Source organism: Myotis brandtii, unplaced genomic scaffold, assembly GCF_000412655.1.
Source record: "Myotis brandtii unplaced genomic scaffold, ASM41265v1 scaffold727, whole genome shotgun sequence".
Classification (NCBI taxonomy): Eukaryota; Metazoa; Chordata; class Mammalia; order Chiroptera; family Vespertilionidae; genus Myotis; species Myotis brandtii.
Window position 1 is genome coordinate 803,560 of NW_005370872.1, and position 21,163 is coordinate 824,722.

At 41.6% G+C, this 21,163-nt stretch overlaps 1 protein-coding gene across 1 annotated transcript in view; it reads left to right on the top strand.

Annotated features, from left to right (window-relative positions):
- Positions 1-21,163, top strand: part of DNER (delta/notch-like EGF repeat containing) — a 283,908-nt gene that overhangs the window by 164,151 nt on the left and 98,594 nt on the right. Inside the window, exon 5 of the mRNA XM_014530157.1 lies at positions 13,295-13,440. Within this exon, the coding sequence (XP_014385643.1) occupies positions 13,295-13,440 (146 nt within the window). The remainder of the gene's footprint in view (positions 1-13,294; positions 13,441-21,163) is intronic.

The following is a 21,163-nucleotide window of genomic DNA, read 5'->3' on the forward strand; positions in this document are numbered from 1 at the left end:
CAACAGCTTTTCATGTTAGCTCCTCAGAAGGCCCAATTCTCTGACTGCCTAATGTTTATAAAGTCATCCATAGCCCAATTAGCTGTGCGTTTATAATCTCCCATTACCCTCACATCAACACAGAGAAATGATGAATTATTTTGCATTCATAGTAATGCCATTAATCAGGATGCATTCATTGGGTATTAAGGACTGGAAGTGGTGGGCAATTGTATTTGAATTCTACAGGAATTTAGCAATTGATTGACTAGTACTTGATGAGTTGAAAATGTACTAATGGAAGATCAAGTGATACAATTCCAACTGATTACTAAAAGGTGACAAGTAGACTTGAAAATGAGATTAAATAAATGAAGAATTTCCACTAATAGTGAGCAAACAAAATTTCAAAGGAAAGTGCAAATTAATTTTCATATCCTACCGATGGGAACTGGCATTAAAAAATATGTCCAATTAGGATGTAGTTTTCATAAGCAATGAGAAAGGTCTTCTTTTTTTCTAAATGGAGATTACCTAAGGTCAGAAATAGGCATATAGAGAGATTTGACAGACCTAGTTGTAAGTTTTATCTAAAAAAGGGATTTTATAATTTGAATATTTTTATACCACTAAGCCCATTCATATTGCATTATATTGGCCAGTGCCTCTTGAGTTAACTGCTTGTTATATGTTTTAAAAATGTCTTTTAATTGTATGAATTGTCATTATACCTCATTTATTTACACACACACACATTTTATAACTTTAAGTGAAGCCTAGAGCCTCATTTTTTAAAGTAGAAACTAGTCATGAATTGTTCAAAGTGGCAGATAATAAGAGTTATACTATTATGAATGCATGGTGTAATTTTATTTGGACATTATTTTTAACCTTTTATTGAATTTATTAGGGTGACACTGGTTAACAAAATTATACAGGTTTCAGGTGCATAATTCCACATCATCTGTACACTGCATTGCGTGCTCACCACCCTAAGTCTTCTCCTTCTCTCACCATTTATCCCCCCTATGTTCTCCTTCACCTCTCCCCATCCCCTTCTGATAATCATCACGCTGTTTGAACATTATTTTTAAATTCTAGCAATAATTTTTAAGAGTAGCAATAATTTTTAAAAAATTCAATTTCAGAGGCTTGACAGGAGAGGGGCTGAGTTAGAGAACTCTTTAAATGACCTCCTTGCTTGCATACCAGCACTGCATTTTTCTCAGGGGACGGACGTACTTCCAGAGCTTTTTCCTTGGACCTACACCAGTGTAAGATCCAGTTATGTTCCACTTTAAACAGGTGTTGGTCTTTTATGTTGATGTTAGTGATGATAATGATGGTGATGACAGTGGAGATGATGGTGGTGATCATGATGATGTTGATGGCTGTGGTGGTGGTGATGATGAGGGTGATGGTGATGATGGGGGTGCTGATGAGGATGATATAGTAGTGATGATGATGATAGTGGTGATGAGGATGGGAGTGATGAGAGTGGTGGTGGGGTGATGATGGTGTTAATCATGATGATGGTGGTGATGACAGGGGTTATGATAATTGGATGATGTTGGTGGTGGTGATGATAACAGTGATGGTGAAGATGGAGGTGCTGCTGCTGCTGCTGCTGATGATGATGATATAGTGGTGATGAGGATGGGAGTGATGATGGAGGTGGGGCAATGATGGTGTTAATCATGATGATGGTGGTGATGATAGGGGTTATGATAATGGGGTGATGGTGGTGGTGATGATAATGATTATGGTGATGATGGCTGCTATTAAAGGAGTGTTTGTGTCCCTAAGGAAGAGAAAGGAGAGGGGGAAATGATGGAGTTTGTATTTTGTGACTTTGGGACACTAAGCAGTAACTAGATGATGATTCCTTCGAGTCAGGTGGCAGAGGGGGATGTGGCATAGGAGGAGGAGTTTTATATGAATCTTCTGCAGGCCTGTGTTGGTTAGTGTGCAGTGTAAGCTGCGTCATAGAGAGACCTCAAACAAGTTCCAGGTTAATTTTTGTCTCATGTTACAGTCTCAAGGGAGCTGGTCCAGGATGAAGTGGGCAGCTCCACGTCCTCCACACACAGATTTAGTCTCTAGATTCAGGCAGGCTGCCTTGGCTGTCACCATTCACTGTGGCACGTGAGCCAGTGTGAGTGTGGGGGGCTCATGCTTCATCTTCTTAAATGTTCACAGTGCCACTCATCCTGCCACCAAGGCCCTGAAAAGAGGCGTGCTCTTTCACTGGTGGTCCCATCACCAGCAAAAACTCCCAATTCTATTATTATTAAGGGATATGGGAAGAATAGATACCAACTAGCATTACTCCCACATTCAAATACTCAAATATTACTTAGGATCAGTAATGTAGTCTAATATTAATGGAGAAGGAGTGTGGTAGAGTGAACACCTTGAAAAAAATTAAACTAAAATATTAGCTTCAGGTGTACAACATAGTGACTAGACAATCATATACTTTATAAAATGTTCCTTGTGATATTTCTCGTACCCACCTGATGCCATACATAGTTATTACAATATTATTGACTATATTCCCTAATACAAAGTAATAGTGAATGTAAACTAATTGAAAAATAAATTAAAACAATAAAATAATAAAATTAAACAAAACCACTGCACTCTGTGCTAGCAACTGCTTACTGTGGGAATAGATACTTCTTTTGGAGATGTATAGAATGTCAGCCTAAGAACTCTTAATCTAAACTTTTAAATTCATTTTAAGCCTCTGTTTTGATATAGAATTTGCAGTTTCTCTGCAGGGTGAATAGACAGAGGATGATGCTGAGATGCTAAAAGTGGAAAGTAGTTTTTAGGTGTTGTTATATCTGACAGCAAGATTTGTTGAGAAAAAAATCAATTTATATTCAGGTGATAGCAAGTGGATTATATTTCTTTTATAATATCTTACCACTGTCTTTACAATTTCTTTTTATTTAGAGAAAATGATACTATAGTTGACCCATGAACAATGTGAGGGGTACGAATGCTGATTCCATGTAGTCAAAAATCTGTGTATAACTTTTGACTCCCCTAAAACTTTGGTTGTTTCTCGGTATTCATGGGGGATTAGTTCTAGGAAACCCCATAGAGATAAAAATCCAAGTAAGTTCAAGTCCCTTATATAAAATGGCATAGAACAATGCATACAGTTGGCCTTCCACATCCAGAGAGTCCCAACTGTGGATGTGAAACCCAGGGATACAGAGGGCCAGCTATCTATTTATTGAAAAATATCTGTATGTAAGTGGACCCATGCAGGTCAAATCCAGGTTGTTCAAGGCTGAACTGTACTGAACGTGCACTTTTCAGTCACTTGGCTAGGCGTAACCTACCTGATGACTTAGCTGAGTGACATTGGTAGAGGTATTTGCACTGTTGCTGTTATGTGCCATTGTGTCTTTCAATTCAAAAGCATCATTGGCCATACCTTACCCAAATATCCCAGGAAATGAGATATTCTGTATGAGAAAATTTTGTAAAAAGCAATTTACTACCTTAAGCATCACAACTTAAAAGCAAGCAAGCAAGCAAGCAACAACAAAATCCAGCTTTTATATGGAAATTTAAAGAAAGATTCGTTAGAAAAAGTAAAAAGACTGTGAAGGAGATCCTAGAGGGTTGGTGTGGCCAGGCACGTTCTTCAGCAAATGAGGCATCGTTCGTTAGTACCTGGTGTAGTGACAGCTTTTTTAGTGCTCATTTAATTTTTCTCCTTAACTCCTGATCTGCCAGCATTCTGCATATGTGCACTGTGGGGATAGCTGCGTTCTTTACAAAGTGGGGGTGCATTAGTAAGCCTCATTTTATATCATGTTGCCCTGAACTTGGTCTACATTCAGGCTTGCTCCCTGCCTCAAGGTTGTTTCTGTGTTTTGTTTTGTTTTGTTTTGCTTTTGTCTCTGGCTTGGCATTGTCAAAAGATGATTTATTTCTCAAGTTTTGTTCCCCAAACCACAAGTATTGAGTCACAAATCCACAGGGATCTGACCAACTTATTAAGCTTTGCACTAACCTCCATCCTACCTTCTAAACAGTGGGCATGGGGGAGGGGGTGTGCCTTCCAATGGGATCTGGAATCTGTGATATTTCACACTTCTCATGCCTATCTCATGCCAGCCATGGGACTACCCCAACTATGGACAGTTTTTATAGGTTATAGGTTTGTGCCAGATGACTCGCCAGTCCTAATAGGAAGACTAGGCAGTCTGTTTCCAGTACCTACTGCTCAAGTATTTACAGCCAGAATTTTTATTTTGCATGTATGCTTTCCTTTAACAGGAAAGAAAATGGTCTTTAGCCAAACCACTGAGGTGAGAAATGCAAATCTCATTTGCTATTAATCCCAATGAGGTAGTAACGACAGAGTCCATTTAAGACTCTTTAGTGTTAATATTAAAGAAGACAAGTGGTAAAATCAACAGTTAATGGCCTGGAGCCAGCCATCTCTGCTCTAACTGATGTATGACCACACCACTGCATTCCAGAGATAATGACTGGACCCCTCTCAGGGCTTTCAGCTTCTCATTGGCCCCAAGGGAGGTGAGTTTGGCCAAGTCACTGTTTTAAAAGGACTGTAATGATGGCAGAACATTTTATTACTGTGTTAATGAGCACAGTGTGGGGTGCGGACCAGGCAGAGTCTTTGTGTGTGAGTTAGGGGAGGGGGTGAGCAGAGGAGAGAAGGATTGAGAGGAGGAAGAAGGAAACCCAACTTTTATTTGTCCTCATAACCAGTTACTCCAGAGTGTTAACGGATTCCTGGATAACCTTTGGAGAAACTTTGCCTTCATTACAGTTTTAAAACTCATTAGGGAAATCACCCAGTTGCGTAGCAAGTAGAAGGGGTCTCCCAAGCCATATCTTCCCTCCTCCATCCCTCCCTCTTCTCTTTCGTTCCTTCTGAAGTTTGAGTTGAACTGTGTAGAGTCTTGGAGACTTTCTCTTTGCATGCCCCCCAGCCTCCCACTTGTAGTTCTTTATGTTCTTTATGATGTAGAAGTCTTATCTTTCCTTATCAATCCCACAATGGAAAAATCATATAGGCATTTCTGTTGTAGCTATTTTTTCTAGTATGATTCTGTAAGGGCTGATAACTATGCAAAACTAAGTTTATGTTGGCCGGTAAAGCTTGTTTCTGGGCCCTGTTTTCTCTCTCTCTCCTCTCCCTAAGTTCAGTCTCCGTGTCCCATTGATTTAATACCTCTATATTTAGATGAGACCCAAATTTAAAGCGTCTGCCCTAACATTTATAACTATACCTGTCCTACATCTGTCCACCAACTTGACTGTTCCATTTCAGGAGAGGTCTCATCAGTGTCTCAAATTTGATATGTTCACAATGGAAATTTTGATTCACATGCCTACCACCACCACCCACAAAGTTGTTTATACTATCTATGTGTGATTTCTTCCTTTCTCTCCTATCCCACATACAAAAGTCTTCTTGGTTCTTCCTCCAAAATGTGATCTTTGAAAAAGCATAAGGCACGTGTTATTCCCCCGTTTAAAACCCTTCGGTGGATTTCCATTGCACTTGGCATGGAATCCAAATCTTTACTAAGGTTCATGAGACCCCCCGGTGATCAGGTCTCTCCTGCCTCTCTCTCCTCATCAAGACGCTGGCCATTGACACACTGATGTCCTCATCCATCTGACACGCTGACCTCCTCAGCTCTTTCCTTGGCACTTTCTCAGCTTTCAGTGTTCAACCTAAAATCTGCCTCCTGCTTGGAGCTCAATAAACAATGACTGAATGTTGAATGAATGAGGTCACTCTCCCTCCATCCCTATACTTTTCCCCACCTCACCCCATGGAATGCATGGTCTCTCCATTTAGGGTGACTCAGTATATCAGTCTCATAATCAGAATCATAGACTTTAACTGTGCACAATTATGATTTAAACAAATGTTTATTCATAATGACTTTCAAAGAACTCTAATTTTACATTTGTTGTGGTTGCAATGAGGAATATAAGGCCCAGAAAATGAGAAGAAGATAAAATGTCCTTTTGATAAAAGGTGTAAGAGTCCCTGAAGCATTTGATGGAAAGCCTTCATTTTCTTTTCTCCATTTCTGCTTCACTTGTTTTCTGTGTAAGCATTTCCCTTCCTTCGTTTCATGCTGTTTCTAACCTGTGATTTGGTTTTCTTTTTCCTTTTCTCGGCCTAGTCTTCCTTCCTTCCTTTCTCTCTTTCCTCTTTTCTCTCCTTTCTTTTATAAATCTCCTTCTTTTATTTCCCCTTCTTGCTTTTAACTTAAATCAAGTCTTAGTTGGAACAAATTCATAGCCTGTGTAACGTCAGTGTCTTGGATTTTGAAAAGACTATAGAAAATGCAGGCATTGCCAAAGCCCACTCTAAAATGTCTCTACAGCAGTGCTGAAGTAAAATACTAAGGTGCGGAGTGCGTGCGGCGCGGGCTGGTGGCTGAGGGCGCGGTTGTCTGTTTCAATCCGGAGGGAGCCTCAGACTCTGAGCTCCAGCGAGTCTAGAGTCTCTAGGGACCCAGACTCAAACGGGAGAAGCAGGACTGTCTGGCTACGGTCCCTCCGAGGTTTGCAGCCGTTGCTGGGACAGAGAGGCAGAGCCCCTGGGGACGGACTGAGAGCAGCCATAACTGCTCCCTCCTCCGCCCTGTTGATCCCGGTGAGCAGAGGAGAGAAGGATTGAGAGGAGGAAGAAGGAAACCCAACTTTTATTTGTCCTCATAACCAGTTACTCCAGAGTGTTAACGGATTCCTGGATAACCTTTGGAGAAACTTTGCCTTCATTACAGTTTTAAAACTCATTAGGGAAATCACCCAGTTGCGTAGCAAGTAGAAGGGGTCTCCCAAGCCATATCTTCCCTCCTCCATCCCTCCCTCTTCTCTTTCGTTCCTTCTGAAGTTTGAGTTGAACTGTGTAGAGTCTTGGAGACTTTCTCTTTGCATGCCCCCCAGCCTCCCACTTGTAGTTCTTTATGTTCTTTATGATGTAGAAGTCTTATCTTTCCTTATCAATCCCACAATGGAAAAATCATATAGGCATTTCTGTTGTAGCTATTTTTTCTAGTATGATTCTGTAAGGGCTGATAACTATGCAAAACTAAGTTTATGTTGGCCGGTAAAGCTTGTTTCTGGGCCCTGTTTTCTCTCTCTCTCCTCTCCCTAAGTTCACTCTCCGTGTCCCATTGACTTAATACCTCTATATTTAGATGAGACCCAAATTTAAAGCGTCTGCCCTAACATTTATAACTATACCTGTCCTACATCTGTCCACCAACTTGACTGTTCCATTTCAGGAGAGGTCTCATCAGTGTCTCAAATTTGATATGTTCACAATGGAAATTTTGATTCACATGCCTACCACCACCACCCACAAAGTTGTTTATACTATCTATGTGTGATTTCTTCCTTTCTCTCCTATCCCACATACAAAAGTCTTCTTGGTTCTTCCTCCAAAATGTGATCTTTGAAAAAGCATAAGGCACGTGTTATTCCCCCGTTTAAAACCCTTCGGTGGATTTCCATTGCACTTGGCATGGAATCCAAATCTTTACTAAGGTTCATGAGACCCCCCGGTGATCAGGTCTCTCCTGCCTCTCTCTCCTCATCAAGACGCTGGCCATTGACACACTGATGTCCTCATCCATCTGACACGCTGACCTCCTCAGCTCTTTCCTTGGCACTTTCTCAGCTTTCAGTGTTCAACCTAAAATCTGCCTCCTGCTTGGAGCTCAATAAACAATGACTGAATGTTGAATGAATGAGGTCACTCTCCCTCCATCCCTATACTTTTCCCCACCTCACCCCATGGAATGCATGGTCTCTCCATTTAGGGTGACTCAGTATATCAGTCTCATAATCAGAATCATAGACTTTAACTGTGCACAATTATGATTTAAACAAATGTTTATTCATAATGACTTTCAAAGAACTCTAATTTTACATTTGTTGTGGTTGCAATGAGGAATATAAGGCCCAGAAAATGAGAAGAAGATAAAATGTCCTTTTGATAAAAGGTGTAAGAGTCCCTGAAGCATTTGATGGAAAGCCTTCATTTTCTTTTCTCCATTTCTGCTTCACTTGTTTTCTGTGTAAGCATTTCCCTTCCTTCGTTTCATGCTGTTTCTAACCTGTGATTTGGTTTTCTTTTTCCTTTTCTCGGCCTAGTCTTCCTTCCTTCCTTTCTCTCTTTCCTCTTTTCTCTCCTTTCTTTTATAAATCTCCTTCTTTTATTTCCCCTTCTTGCTTTTAACTTAAATCAAGTCTTAGTTGGAGCAAATTCATAGCCTGTGTAACGTCAGTGCCTTGGATTTTGAAAAGACTATAGAAAATGCAGGCGTTGCCAAAGCCCACTCTAAAATGTCTCTGCAGACAGAACCAGAGTGTCATCCTCAGAGACTCCAGTGGAGGGTGAGGAAGCTTTTCTATCCAGTCCTGGATCAGGAATTATGTTGTGCATATTGATATCACACCATTAAAGAAGAAAGAAATCATGACCATTTGCTTTGCATTTCTTATAAGTGTGTTAGAAGTATCCATTGGTATGAGTACTGTGTCCAAAAAAAAAAAAAAATCACACTGACTTTCAACAACTCTCAAATGACCACGAATCCAGCCTCAAAGAACTTCTTTTGTAAACTTTGCTTTGCATTTCTTATAAGTGTGTTAGAAGTGTCCATTGGTATGAGTACTGTGTCCAAAAAAAATCACACTGACTTTCAAGAACTCTCAAGTGACCACGAATCCAGCCTCAAAGAACTTCTTTTGTAAAAGATGAATTCTTTTTCACTCTGATTTTTTCCGCTGTCCCTTTGTAAAGGGCACAGCTCCTGATTTGGGCATGAGGCATTTCCCAGGGGCTATTTGACTCCCTACCCTAGCTGCAGGTTGATGAAAGTTAAATTGGACAGTATTACTTTTCACGATGAGGAAGTCCAAGCCTTTTCCCTTAGACATGGTCAAAGAGAGGTGTGAACAACTTACTGAAATTATACTCTGACCTGGAAGGAGCCACCAGGCGCTGATCTCATCGTGTGAGCAGTATATTGCCAAAAATAGCATGCTTATTCTGTTGACTCCCTTTGGGAGATGAGGTGACATAATTAGGAATTACATAGGAGTGTGTGACACACTATTGCAAAGATTGATTTCTTTAATCAATTTTGGCCCTAAGAGACTTTAGGGCCAAAATACTCACAGTTTTATTAAGCAAATAAAGCTTATATAGGAACCTTTATCAGAGTTGTGTCCAAGAACTTCTGAGACCTGTGAAGAAGAGGGAATATCAATTCTGTCTAAATAATCAGAGTTGGCAGAACTTTCAAAAATAGATGACTAAAATGTGCTTTCATAGGCTCACCTACATGCCTTTGATTCAGGGTGGTTGTTACCTTAATAATAATATTACTTGCATGATTTAGATTAGCTTTTCTGCCAGACCAGTGGTTCTTAACTGGAAGCATGTGTCAGAACTATTTAGGAAGTCTTTTTCAGAAAACATGCCTGCCAGGGGCCCATCCTAGACTATTGATTCTGAATCATTTGTGTTGGAGCTCAGAAACATGTACTTGGAAAAAGCCCCTGCAAAATTATGTAGCTTCTGCTTTCAAAACAATCAAAGGCCCACTACTCTGCACTGAACGTTGGTATGGCAGAAACCAGGGGTGACTCATCTTTGTAACCTTAGCATTTAATATGGCCCCTGGTTTATAGATGGGAGCTCAGTAAATGGTCATTGAGATAATGGAAGCAAATTATCTAGAAAACTACACCATGTATATTTTTAACTGTGCATTCATTCGAATTTCTACCAGCTAAGTACATTTAATAGCTGAATAGAATTTAAAAAATAATCTTTGGAGGGAGGTCTCTTCAACAGAATTACAAAGCATTATGTGGTCTAAATGCTTAGAAAGTAGACAGATGATGTAGATTTCAATCATAATAGCAAGGGTATGAAAAACACTTTTATAATTACCGATATCTGATTGACCTCTATTATTTTATGTGTAAAAATATCTTTTCGAATAAGAACTCTGGTAGCATCCCAACATTGTTCCAGGGTCTGTGTCCCTATCAAGGCTAATCACAAATGAATAAGCAAGTGTTTCCTTAAGAAACGGATCTATGCATTCAAATAATTGCTGTTCTTCATGTTAGATGACAAAACATTCTGGAAACTCCTCTTCAGGAATTGCCTTTGCCACTCTCTCATTTATAGGGTGTCCCCCAATAATGTATACACACTTGGAATGATTATAAAGTCAGTGTTTATTAACATACAGTTCATTTTCAAAATTTAAAAGAATCTATAGAATGAATAATTTATTTTTATCAGTGCCTGTTTTCAAATTGATGACTGTTATGGTCCAGGCACTGGACCGAAGCAATGAAATTGCAAACATCAAGAATCACTTTGTTCAGTATTTGTGCGCCCTCAGTTAGTCAACTGTTGCCGGTTTTGTACCATAAACTTTATCTTTCATGTATCCCCATAAAAAGTCTAATGAATAAATTTCCTTTGTTCAAACTTAGTATGGCTTCACCTATTATTTCAAATAAGTTAAATCTAAAAAGGAGCGAAAATTAAATGAGTTATCAGCTGTTAAAGTGTATATAAAATTTTGGGGATGCCCTGTGCCCCCCCTAAAATCCAAAAGCATTTTAGGATGAATTTCTTTTGTTCAAAGCTTACTCTGGCTAAAAGGAAACATCAGTTGATCTGTTAAAGTACGCATACATGTTTTTGGGACACCCTGTATACACCCGTATCCTAACTTCCTGCTTGCCACCTCTCTGACTTGTCCCTAGCCATCAGGAAGATTTGGTAAAGGTGGTATAACAAGAAACCACCCAAAACATAAACTAATCAGGGACATGTACGTGATAGTATGTACTTGAGATGGATGGGTTGGGCTTAGAGGGGGCTGGGATATTGAGGAGAAGCTCATGAGTAAGGTGAGATCTGAGCTAGGAGATGGAAGAAAGATGAGTAGGCCAGACAAAGGGGGCTTCATGGAAGCGTTTAAAGAGTAGAGGCGAGCAGGCCGTGTGAAGGTGGCTGGGAGGAGGTGTGAGGTATCTATCTAGTGCGGGGCCCTGATGGAGGAAGTAGAAAACTCTACAGAGGAGGTGCCTTTGCCTAACCATCCTGTTTCTTCTGTCCTAAAGCCAGTTTACCATAAAGTCCTCAATAGGAAATCTTAGGAAGAAAGCAACTAGTCTCTGTAGATGTAAAATGCCACCCTGAGTCAGGCCTGCAGCACCAGTCTTTACCGACACAGCAAGAGACACTGGCCTCCTAATTCCAAACTAGGAGTTGAGGTGTGTCTCCACTCCACTCTGACTTGCATTCATTTCCCATCATAACCTTGACACTTGTGAGTTGGATTCAGTCTTCTGCTCTGTTTTGCACCCATCTTCTGCCTGTTAAAATGATCTCTTGCATTAATGTAAGACTGCACTTTGCAGGCTCCTGGTCTCTGGATGTTCCTCAGGACAGGAGGAGCAGGAGGCTGTCCTCTCACTTCATGCCTGTGTCCAATTGTAACCTCAAAAGCACCCTGTTTTGATCTGAGAAGAGCCCCAGTTTTGATCATAAATTCTATAGTCACCCTACTTTGGGTCCATTATCCTTACTTAACACATGAGAACTTTGGGGCTCAGAGAGGCATGACTGTCTAGAATCATTTTCACCACCTGGTCTTGAGCACTATTTTTTTTAAAGTATATTTTATTGATTTGTTACAGAGAGGAAGGGAGAGGGACAGAGAGCCAGAAACATCGATGAGAGAGAAACATCGATCAGCTGCCTCCTGCACACCTCCTACTGGGGATGTGCCCGCAACCAAGGTACATGCCCTTGACAGAATCGAACCTGGGACCCTTCAGTCCGCAGGCCAATGCTCTATCCACTGAGCCAAACCGGTTAGAGCATTTATGGGTAACACAAGAGTCTTCTCCTGGATGATGGAGGTGTTAATTATAAGTGATTTATTTTGAAATTTAAAATTATATATAAATAAGTGAATATTCTTATTAGAAAAAAAGACACTCTCTTAGTAAAACAATTATATCATTGATACAAAATACTTACAGGATTTATTTCTTTATTCCAATTGGAGACTATATTTACTTCCTATTTATTTCTACTTACTATCTATAAATAGCCATACTAGACAAAGATCATGGAATGATAAATATGATGCATCAATGATACTGCAATCAATATTCAACTACCATTGGTCCTGTATTATTAGTTGGTTAAAGCTATATAAGTTAAATTGATATTGTGTAGCCAGATTGGTTATCAAGTAAGCTATTCACTGATAAACCCAACATAGAATACCAACCTGTATTACATGTCCGCCTGTGAAGGCACAGAGTCTGCCCAGGAAGGCTGGTAATGGGGGTATATTTAGTGCTATGACTACCCCCGGTAACCAGGAGGCAGGAGTGTTGGGAGATGTAGGCAGGTGACTTCCTGGGAGAAAATGGGTTTAAATCAGGGAAGTTGAATTCTAACATGCTAGAGCAGGGATGGACTTGAGAGAAAGAGCAGCCCCCAAGGGTCAGGGCAGGAGCAGAGCAATGGGGTCTAAGGGATGACCGAAGTGGCAGTAACTCCTTTTCGTTGGCCTTGGGTATTTCTCATGGGGGAGTGGCTGTCTGAAAGGCCTGAGGCTACTGTGTGTGCTTTATTCTTTTGCCTAACTCAGTGGTCGGTAAACTCATTAGTCAACAGAGCCAAATATCAACAGTACAACAATTGAAATTTCTTTTGTTTGTTTGTTTGTTTTTTTAAAGAAATTGTATTTTTAAAAATATTTTATTGATTTTTTACAGAGAGGAAGGGAGAGAGATAGAGAGTTAGAAACATCGATGAGAGAGAAACATCGATCAGCTGCCTCCTGCACATCTCCTACTGGGGATGTGCCCGCAACCCAGGTACATGCCCTTGACCGGAATCGAACCCAGTGGTCAGCAAACTCATTAGTCAACAGAGCCAAATATCAACAGTACAACGATTGAAATTTCTTTTGAGAGCCAAATTTTTTAAACTTAAACTATATAGGTAGGTACATTGTTATTAACTTAATTAGGGTACTCCTAAGGCTTATGAAGAGCCACACTCAAGGGGCCAAAGAGCTGCATGTGGCTCTCGAGCCACAGTTTGCCGACCACGGGGCCCTAACTTAATGCATTTCATCTTCTTGGCCAGACTTGAATGCTGCCTAAAATAAATTCAGAGTCTTGTAAAAAGAATGTTGGTAAAATTCACATTTCCTCTTGTCCCATTTCCTTTTAGGTTTTGTGAATGATTCTGTGACTAAATCCATCGCGGCTTTGCGCTTGACCCTGGTCGTGAAGACCAGCACCTGTGCTCCAGCGGAGAGCCGTGCGCATGACTTGGAGTGCTCAGGAAAAGGGGCCTGCACCACGAAGCCAGCAGAGGTAAGGGGACGCCAGTAGCCTGGAAAACATATATTGATATAAATGTATTTTAAGAAGCCCCCCACATTTCTGGTTTCAATTATATGCCAGAATGCAACACACAGATATATAAATCTCCATATGATTTCTAAAGTAATTACAATGAGTTTGTGCAGTGCTAGCCCTTCTTGCTTTGGTAGAACCAGAGTTTTTGTGAGAAGTCGTCAACATACCTGGTAGCAGAATCAAGAGAAATGGAAGGAAGGAAAGGTAAGCAGAGTCATTTATTTCCCAGTTATTACAGAATTCCCTCCTTAGACTTTGCTTTTCCCTCGTGCTAATAACAGTTACAGAAGTGAAAATAAGAGAAGGAATGGAGAAGAGGCAGGGACCAGAAGGCTGACATTATTTTTGACCTTCGTGGACCAGCATTGTCAATATTGTGGGGGACCTGAGTCTTGTTCCCCATAGTTCAGGTCCCAGGGGCAGGGGTCAAGGGGCAGGCGTCAGGGGCTGAGTACAGTTTCTCCTCATTTTCTAGTTAGTGATGGGGTAAAGGAGTCAGACCAGAAAAGGACACAGGGACCAGAAGGCTGACATTATTTTTGACCTTTGTGGGCCAGCATTGTCAATATTGTGGGGGACCTAAGTCTTGTTCCCTCTAGTTCAGGTCCCAGGGTCAGAGGTCAAGGGGCAGGCGTCAGGGGATGAGTACAGTTTCTCCTTCTCATTTTCTGGTTAGTGATGGGGTAAAGGAGTCAGACCAGAAAAGGACCAGAGCAGCCACTGAGGCCAATTGCCATCAGTCTAGGGCTCCCTTAAGGCAATGGCAGATGGACCCCAGGCACCATCTGAACGCCAGGAGCAAGAGACCCTAATCCTAACCCTTACAAGGGAGCCTGTTCCACAAGGACACATCCACTACTCTTAGCACTCACTGTTTCTGTGTCCGGTATGCTTACCTCCATTTCCCTCTCCCCAGTTCTACACCTATTTACACTGGAGTTCATGTTAAGTAAAGTGGGTCCCTCAATAGAAAAAGAGTGTGAGTTGTTTTAGACCAGTGGTTCTCAATCTTCCTAATGCTGCGACCCTTTAATACAGTTCCTCATGTTGTGGTGACCCCCAACCATAAAATTATTTTCGTTGCTACTTCATAACTGTAATTTTGCTACTGTTATGAATCGTAATGTAAATATCTGATATGCAGGATGTATTTTCATTCTTACAAATTGAACATAATTAAAGCATAGTGATTAATCACAAAAACAATATGTAATTATATATGTGTTTTCTGATGGTCTTAGGCGACCCCCTGTGAAAGGGTCGTTCAACCCCCAAAGGGGTTGCGACCCACAGGTTGAGAACCGCTGTTTTAGTCCAATTTTAAGGGTAGCACTGGTCAATTTTCTGTGGTGACACCTCCTTGTGGTAATGCCAGCACCTTCAGTAACAGTGGCGGGAACTTGGATAAGTGGAAGGAATGGGGTAACTGAAAAAAGAGATGTTGGAAGATATTGCTCATGCCATCTTAGAAAACCCATGATTTTGATGTATTTTAGGTGTAATGCAATGGCTCAAATATACCGTTTTTTTTCTGTAAGATACCCCCTGGAGGGGGCAGAATGCTGTCAGAACCCAAGAAAGCAGTGGAATAATAATTTCTGCTTAATCTTAGTAGAGGAACACAGGCATAAACCAAAGTCACAAATGAAATCCCTGGGGGAAGGGAGAGAGCCTGGGGTAAAGCCAGGAGGTGGAGCATGAGGTTTCCTTTACTGAACCGAACCTTCCCTGTGGGTCCATTTCTGTCTGTCTCAGCCAACTTGGTCCCAATGCTTCTCTTTCTTGAGAGGAAGCTTCATTTATCAACTTATTTTATGGGGAAAAGGGAAGGACACTAATGTTCTGCAATAGTCAAGGCCAGAGTACAATAACTTGAGAAAAGATATGGAAACCATGGAAGAATGTCAGAGCTCCCCAGTGAGGCTGAAAAGGGGGGGACACACGGGTTTTCCCCAGATTCATTCTTATCATTCCCAGTGAATGATTCTGGGGCCTGATTAGCCCTCAAATGATCATATTGGCAAAAGAGAAATGTCTTAAACAGGAACAGAGGGCTGTTCTCAGAATTTAGGACTGACAATGTGGTTCAGATTCCTTGTGAGCTTTCTCTTACAATGGATGATACTTCTGGGGAAACTTTTCTTTCATAAAGTACTCACCGAATTATCCTGAGGCATCATGTTGGCTGCATGTGGCCCCACCTGGGTCTCCTTGGCATGAAAGCTCTAGCTCAGAGGCTGTGCCTGGTGCTTTAGAACTGACTCATTGAAAAGGTTGTGGAAGTGGTTAGCACCTGGAAGGTAACTTGGAAAACTGAAAAAATGACTCAAAAGCCTGAGTGAGGAATCCATGCCAATTTTAGCAGATCACTGTAGAGGAAACATGTTCATTACGGGCACCAGCTCCTTTGAATAGCTGTTTACCTCTCCCTGAGATGACACCTCCTCCCTCTGCTGCCACCTCCCATGTCCACCTCGTGGCTTCTAGAGTATGGAGCCTCTGCTGTTATTGATTCAGTCAAAGCCCACATGTACCTTCAGTGGATTTAAGGAAATTGTGGCAGTCATCTAATCTGAGCCATTATAATCATCCCTGGTGACTGTAAGCAAATGATTAGGCTGAAATTACCATGTCCATTCATAGACCCACTTTGTTCTCTTGGAGAGAACAATCTGGAAGCCAGTCCTATATAGTTCATAAAAAGATGGGGGAATTTGAACTACCATTGGCAGGAGTGGGGATTTAAAGGAGGCTCATCTTTTTTTGTGCCTACTTGAATTCCAGTGGCTTCTTGTGATTGTTGTCATAATTTACTAGTCATTGACTAACAAGATTGTTATCATCAAGTTTGTTTCTCTTTACTCTTTCCAAAAATTAGAAGTTATACGGTCTAACCTTAAACTCAATGCAAAATAGAAAGAACTCTATGGTAGTTTAATTTTTTACTGTTGCTAATCATTTTTGTAACTTTTTATTGGATCATCCATAAAAATAAAAGCAAATCTGTTATTTCCACGCTACTCTCATTTGATAATGGGGCTCATTTCTTTTCTGTCACGTATACTTTGGCTAGAAGATACTTCACAGTTCTGAGTTGATGGGTGACTTGTGATAAAAGTAAACTTGCTGTTCTTAGATATGGCCCCATCCTGGGAAGGTCTTTTTAAATTTTTACTATAGCACGGTAGGGAGCTACCTTTTAAAAAACTCCTTTTGTTATAACAGTTGACTGATGTTTTCTTTTCTTTATGAAATATTTGGACTGTTGGCCACTGCTTCTCTTTGTATCTTGTCACCAAGGTTGGCTGTTGCCTATTTGATGATTCCTTAATTATCTGAAAGGTGTGTCAGAGAGTCACAAAGACCTCTTTGCTGGTGTGGGCCTTAAGTCTTCTTTAGATTCAGTTAGGTTCCATGGACCCTGTCTCCCAAGAGCAAGAGATGTGTATTAGTCAAGGTTTTGCAGAGAAACAGAAGCAATAGGAGACATATTTATGATTTATTTTAAGGAATTGGCTCGTTCTGGATCCACTCATTGTGGAATCTCAGTGAGTTCAAAATTTGATTGGGGAGAGGCTAGTGGGCTGAAGACTCAGGAAAGAGTTTCAGTTCAAGTCCAAAGTCAGTCTACTGGTGGACAAGGAAGAGCTGATGTTGCAGATGAAGTCCAAAGACTGCTGGGAGAATCCCCTCTTGCTTTGGGGAGATCACCCTTTTGTTCTATTCAGGCCTTCAACTGATTGGATGAGGCCCACCCTCATTATATAGTTCAGTCTGCTTTACTCAAAGTTCACTGATTTAAATATAAATATCATTCAAAAACACCCTGATAGAAATATCCAGAATAATGTTTGACCAAATATTTAGGCACTAGGCACCAGCCAAGTTGACATATAAAATTAATGATTACAAAACTTTCTCTCCAATTCATTGTTGTACCCTTTCTACTCAATTGCATTCCTTGCCCACAGAATTAAAGGAGTAGTTTTAAAATTTACTTTGCCTAATATTTGCCTGAGGCCCTTGACACAAAGTCATATTCCAGGCCCCTCACTCAGATTATGATGCCTTTTGTTAGATAGATGGTGATTCTGATGCAAAAGTAGGTTGTGGACCATAATTCTGGAAATAGCGGTCTCAGAAATAGTGCTTATACTCTTCCCATTCTTGCTGATTTCATAACACAAATATGCAACATCGTTTTATTCAGGGATTTCACTGTTAATAAATTCAAGGTCACGTGGAATTAATAAAAAAAGATAACTGCTGACAAATGATATAATGGTTCAATACATATCCCCAAACTGTCTTATTTGTTGGCTCTGATTTATATTGATAGATAAGTGGGGTCAGGCCCTCATTCTTAAAAGGTTCCTTAGAAATCTCTCTAGCTCTAGCTTAGGAATCCATCATTGTTAGGCTATTTGGATCAGATATTAGAGCTAACTATTCAGATTGTGTTTTGAGAGAGAATTGAACTGACATCATGGCTGGGAGCCATTGATAATTCCCCTTACAGCCTGTATCTTAATTTTGTCTCCAGGGGTTGGCCTGCACATGAGAAAAGCACTAGCATGTTGGGCTCTTGAAGATTCCTGACCTTCTATTACCTCCTTCCTTGCTCTTAGAAGTCAAAGGCTCAAGTTCTAGAAAGTCCTAGACTTCTTATGGCTGAGTTCTTCTGCTTGGGTTTGTTTTATAGGAAATAAATCACTGCCCTGAAGTTGTTTTTTATTCATCACTTGTTAACATCTGCTGTCCTTGTTCTCCAGCCCATGCGGCCTGGGCAGGCGATACTATCCTTCCCCTCTACTTAATCCTTTTTCCTGTTTCAAAAGCATGTGCTTCTTTGTTAGGGCTCGAAGTAAATTCTCATTTCTGAGGTTTGTTTATTTTCTATTTCATTCCCAGAGCAGAGAGAGGAGCATGCCTCAGCTGTGTGCAAGAGCACCCTTTCCAGCTTCCAACCTGAGCTCCTCTCACAATCCCTGTAGGGGAGTTCCCTCCCTCCCCCCAACCCCCATCTCATTCTTCCCTCAGATTTCCATAGTTTTCCACATGCTGTTCTCTCCATCTGGAATCCTTAGTTGCCACACCACCCTACCCCCATTCTCTGCCCCTGCCCTCCCACCTTCCTAACTATACTTCAGTCTCAGCTTAAACTCTTTTTGCTTCCGGAAGCTGTCCCTAATCCCCAGTGCAGACTCCCTCCTCTAAAACCCTGTTGAATTTTATTTTTCTTATGAGACACATGAGTATTGATGTATGCTTGTATTTCTTTACATCCATTATTATTTGTACTCACCTCACTGGAGAGTTATTGTCTGTCATGTGCCTGGTACTGGCCAAGGCTCAGGAGATGCACATTTGGTCAGAGATGACATGGCCCTTGAGACAGAGTTGGAAGTTTGTGGGGGCAGGGTGCTGGTGATGCAGGCTGGGCTGTGGGAAGGGGTTGCAGGTATGTTCTGTGAGCCCTGAGACAGGCCTGACTCAGATGTGGGATCACTGGGCTTCCCAGGGGAGTCTCAGCAGGTGAGTTCCTTGATCTTGCGATCTGTGCCTGCTTCCTTCGGCATCCATTGTAACAAATAGCATGTGCTGTCCGCGTGGATGATGCTGAAAAGGTGCCTATGAACCGAATGAACAAAACAAACAAAAGAACAAAAATATGATGGGAAACCAGTTCTCCGAGTGTTGAGTTAGATATATAATTTGATATGTAGTTTGAGTTATCTGGTAGTTTAATATGGGAAGGGCATGGTGAATTTCATTTGATAAAGTCACGGATGGAAAATAGTCTCTGTTCTGAGGTTCTCACAGACAGTGTGACCCAGGATGCTGTAGTCACCACTGAGGACCTCCTTAAGCAACGCTGCCAATCCCTTCCCTGTCGTTTCCAGAGGAAATAGGTCAGAATAATCAGAACCAATGGAATCGTTGATGCCATCCTTCTGTTGGTTTGAATCCTCTGTGAACCTCTCTCAGGCAGTAGCACCGCGCCGGAGGGCAGGAATGGATGTTACATTCTCTCACCCATCACTTCTCTCAGAGCTCATCTTTTGATTGTCATTAGCGCAAACATAAAGGCCCTCAAGAGACCTTGAAAAAAGACTGTGACCTGGTAACACTGTGAGAAAGAAATGGGGTGGGAGGGTAGCAGAGGAAGCTCCTCAAAAAATCAAAGAAGGGCCTCACTGTATCCTAGGCACTCAGGTGTGGAGCCCTTTTCTCACAGTTCTGTCCAGTTCATTATATCCCTCAGACTTTATATCCCTCAGAGGCGATATATTCATGAGTCTGCATCAAAGACAGATAACTATCATTCTGAGATTGCAATGAATAATTTTTAGAACATGGAAATAAGGCACTGATTAAATGATGTCTGAGAGAAGGAAAACCATCACTTGGAACTTGGCAGGCCTGTTTTCCTTGTCTTTCCATAAAATACTTATCCTTTTGCCCTATTTTTCAGTCCATAATTCAGTTAACTTAGCATGAGCTGCTGGGAATAATGAAGCTGAAGGGCTTTGCCTGTGGAGGACATCCCCTTTAGGGATCCGGAAAGCATTGTGGTGCTTTGCTCACACACACCAAAGGAGTTTATGCCACTCCTCATCTTGGATAGTCATTTATTTCTGCACATTTCCATTCTCTCACCCAGCGTTCTGTGAGCACCTCTGTGTCAGGCATGGAGCTTCACCCCCAAAAAACACAGGGGAGGAAAACCACCTGACTCCCTGCTCTCCAGACATTGAAAGTCAAAACACTGGCGTCGGGAATCATTGAACTTGACCTTCACCTGATGCCCAAATCTCCTCTAAAACATCAACTTCTGCAGCCTTCCTCTAATTAAATATCTAGTCAGTGCCCATTTGAGGTATTTCTTTCATATTAGTAGGGGGAAAGAAACCATTTAAATGTTCCCTATCATGGACTTCTGTTTTTGACAGTTACCTCAAATATGGCTTTAAAGTGCAAATAGTAATAACAAAAAGTACAAATGGACTCATCTGTCTCCCTGAAGTCTGACAGTTTGGAGCTTTAGTTTGATGATGGTATTTGTCTTTTCCTTCGTGACATCCTCTGAGCTTCTAAGAATCAGCCTGCCTTTGCAGCTTATCCTTTCAGCGAGGGAGTGTTAGGTAATTCAGAATGACCTGTGGTGTGTTAGGGGATTGTCCAGCATAACTTCCCCCCAACTGGACAGAATGTGTCTTAATGACAGACAGAGTCCAGGTTCCTTTCTGGTATTAGAGAGATCTCCCCTCCCTTTCAGAATAGCTCCCTGCTGGCCATCCTTGTGCCTCAGTCTCTAGACCTTGGCCCCCATTCTCTGCTGATAGCTACAGACTCATGTGAAGACTCCTTCAGTGGATGTGGTGTTTGCACTTTTATTTACAAACTAGAGGCCCGGTGCACAAAAACTTGTGCACACGGGGGGAGAGGGGGTCCCTCAGCCCATCCTGTGCCCTCTCGCAGTCTGGGACCCCTCAGGAGATAATGACCTGCTGGATTAGGCCTGCTCCCGGGTGGCAGAGGGCAGGCCCAATCCCTAGGTGCAGCCCCTGGTCGGGCTTAGAGCAGGGCCAATTGGGGAGTTGGGGCGCTGCCCCCTGTCATGCACAGAGCAGGGTGGATCGGGAGGTTGCGATGCCACCCCTAGTCACGCTCAGGG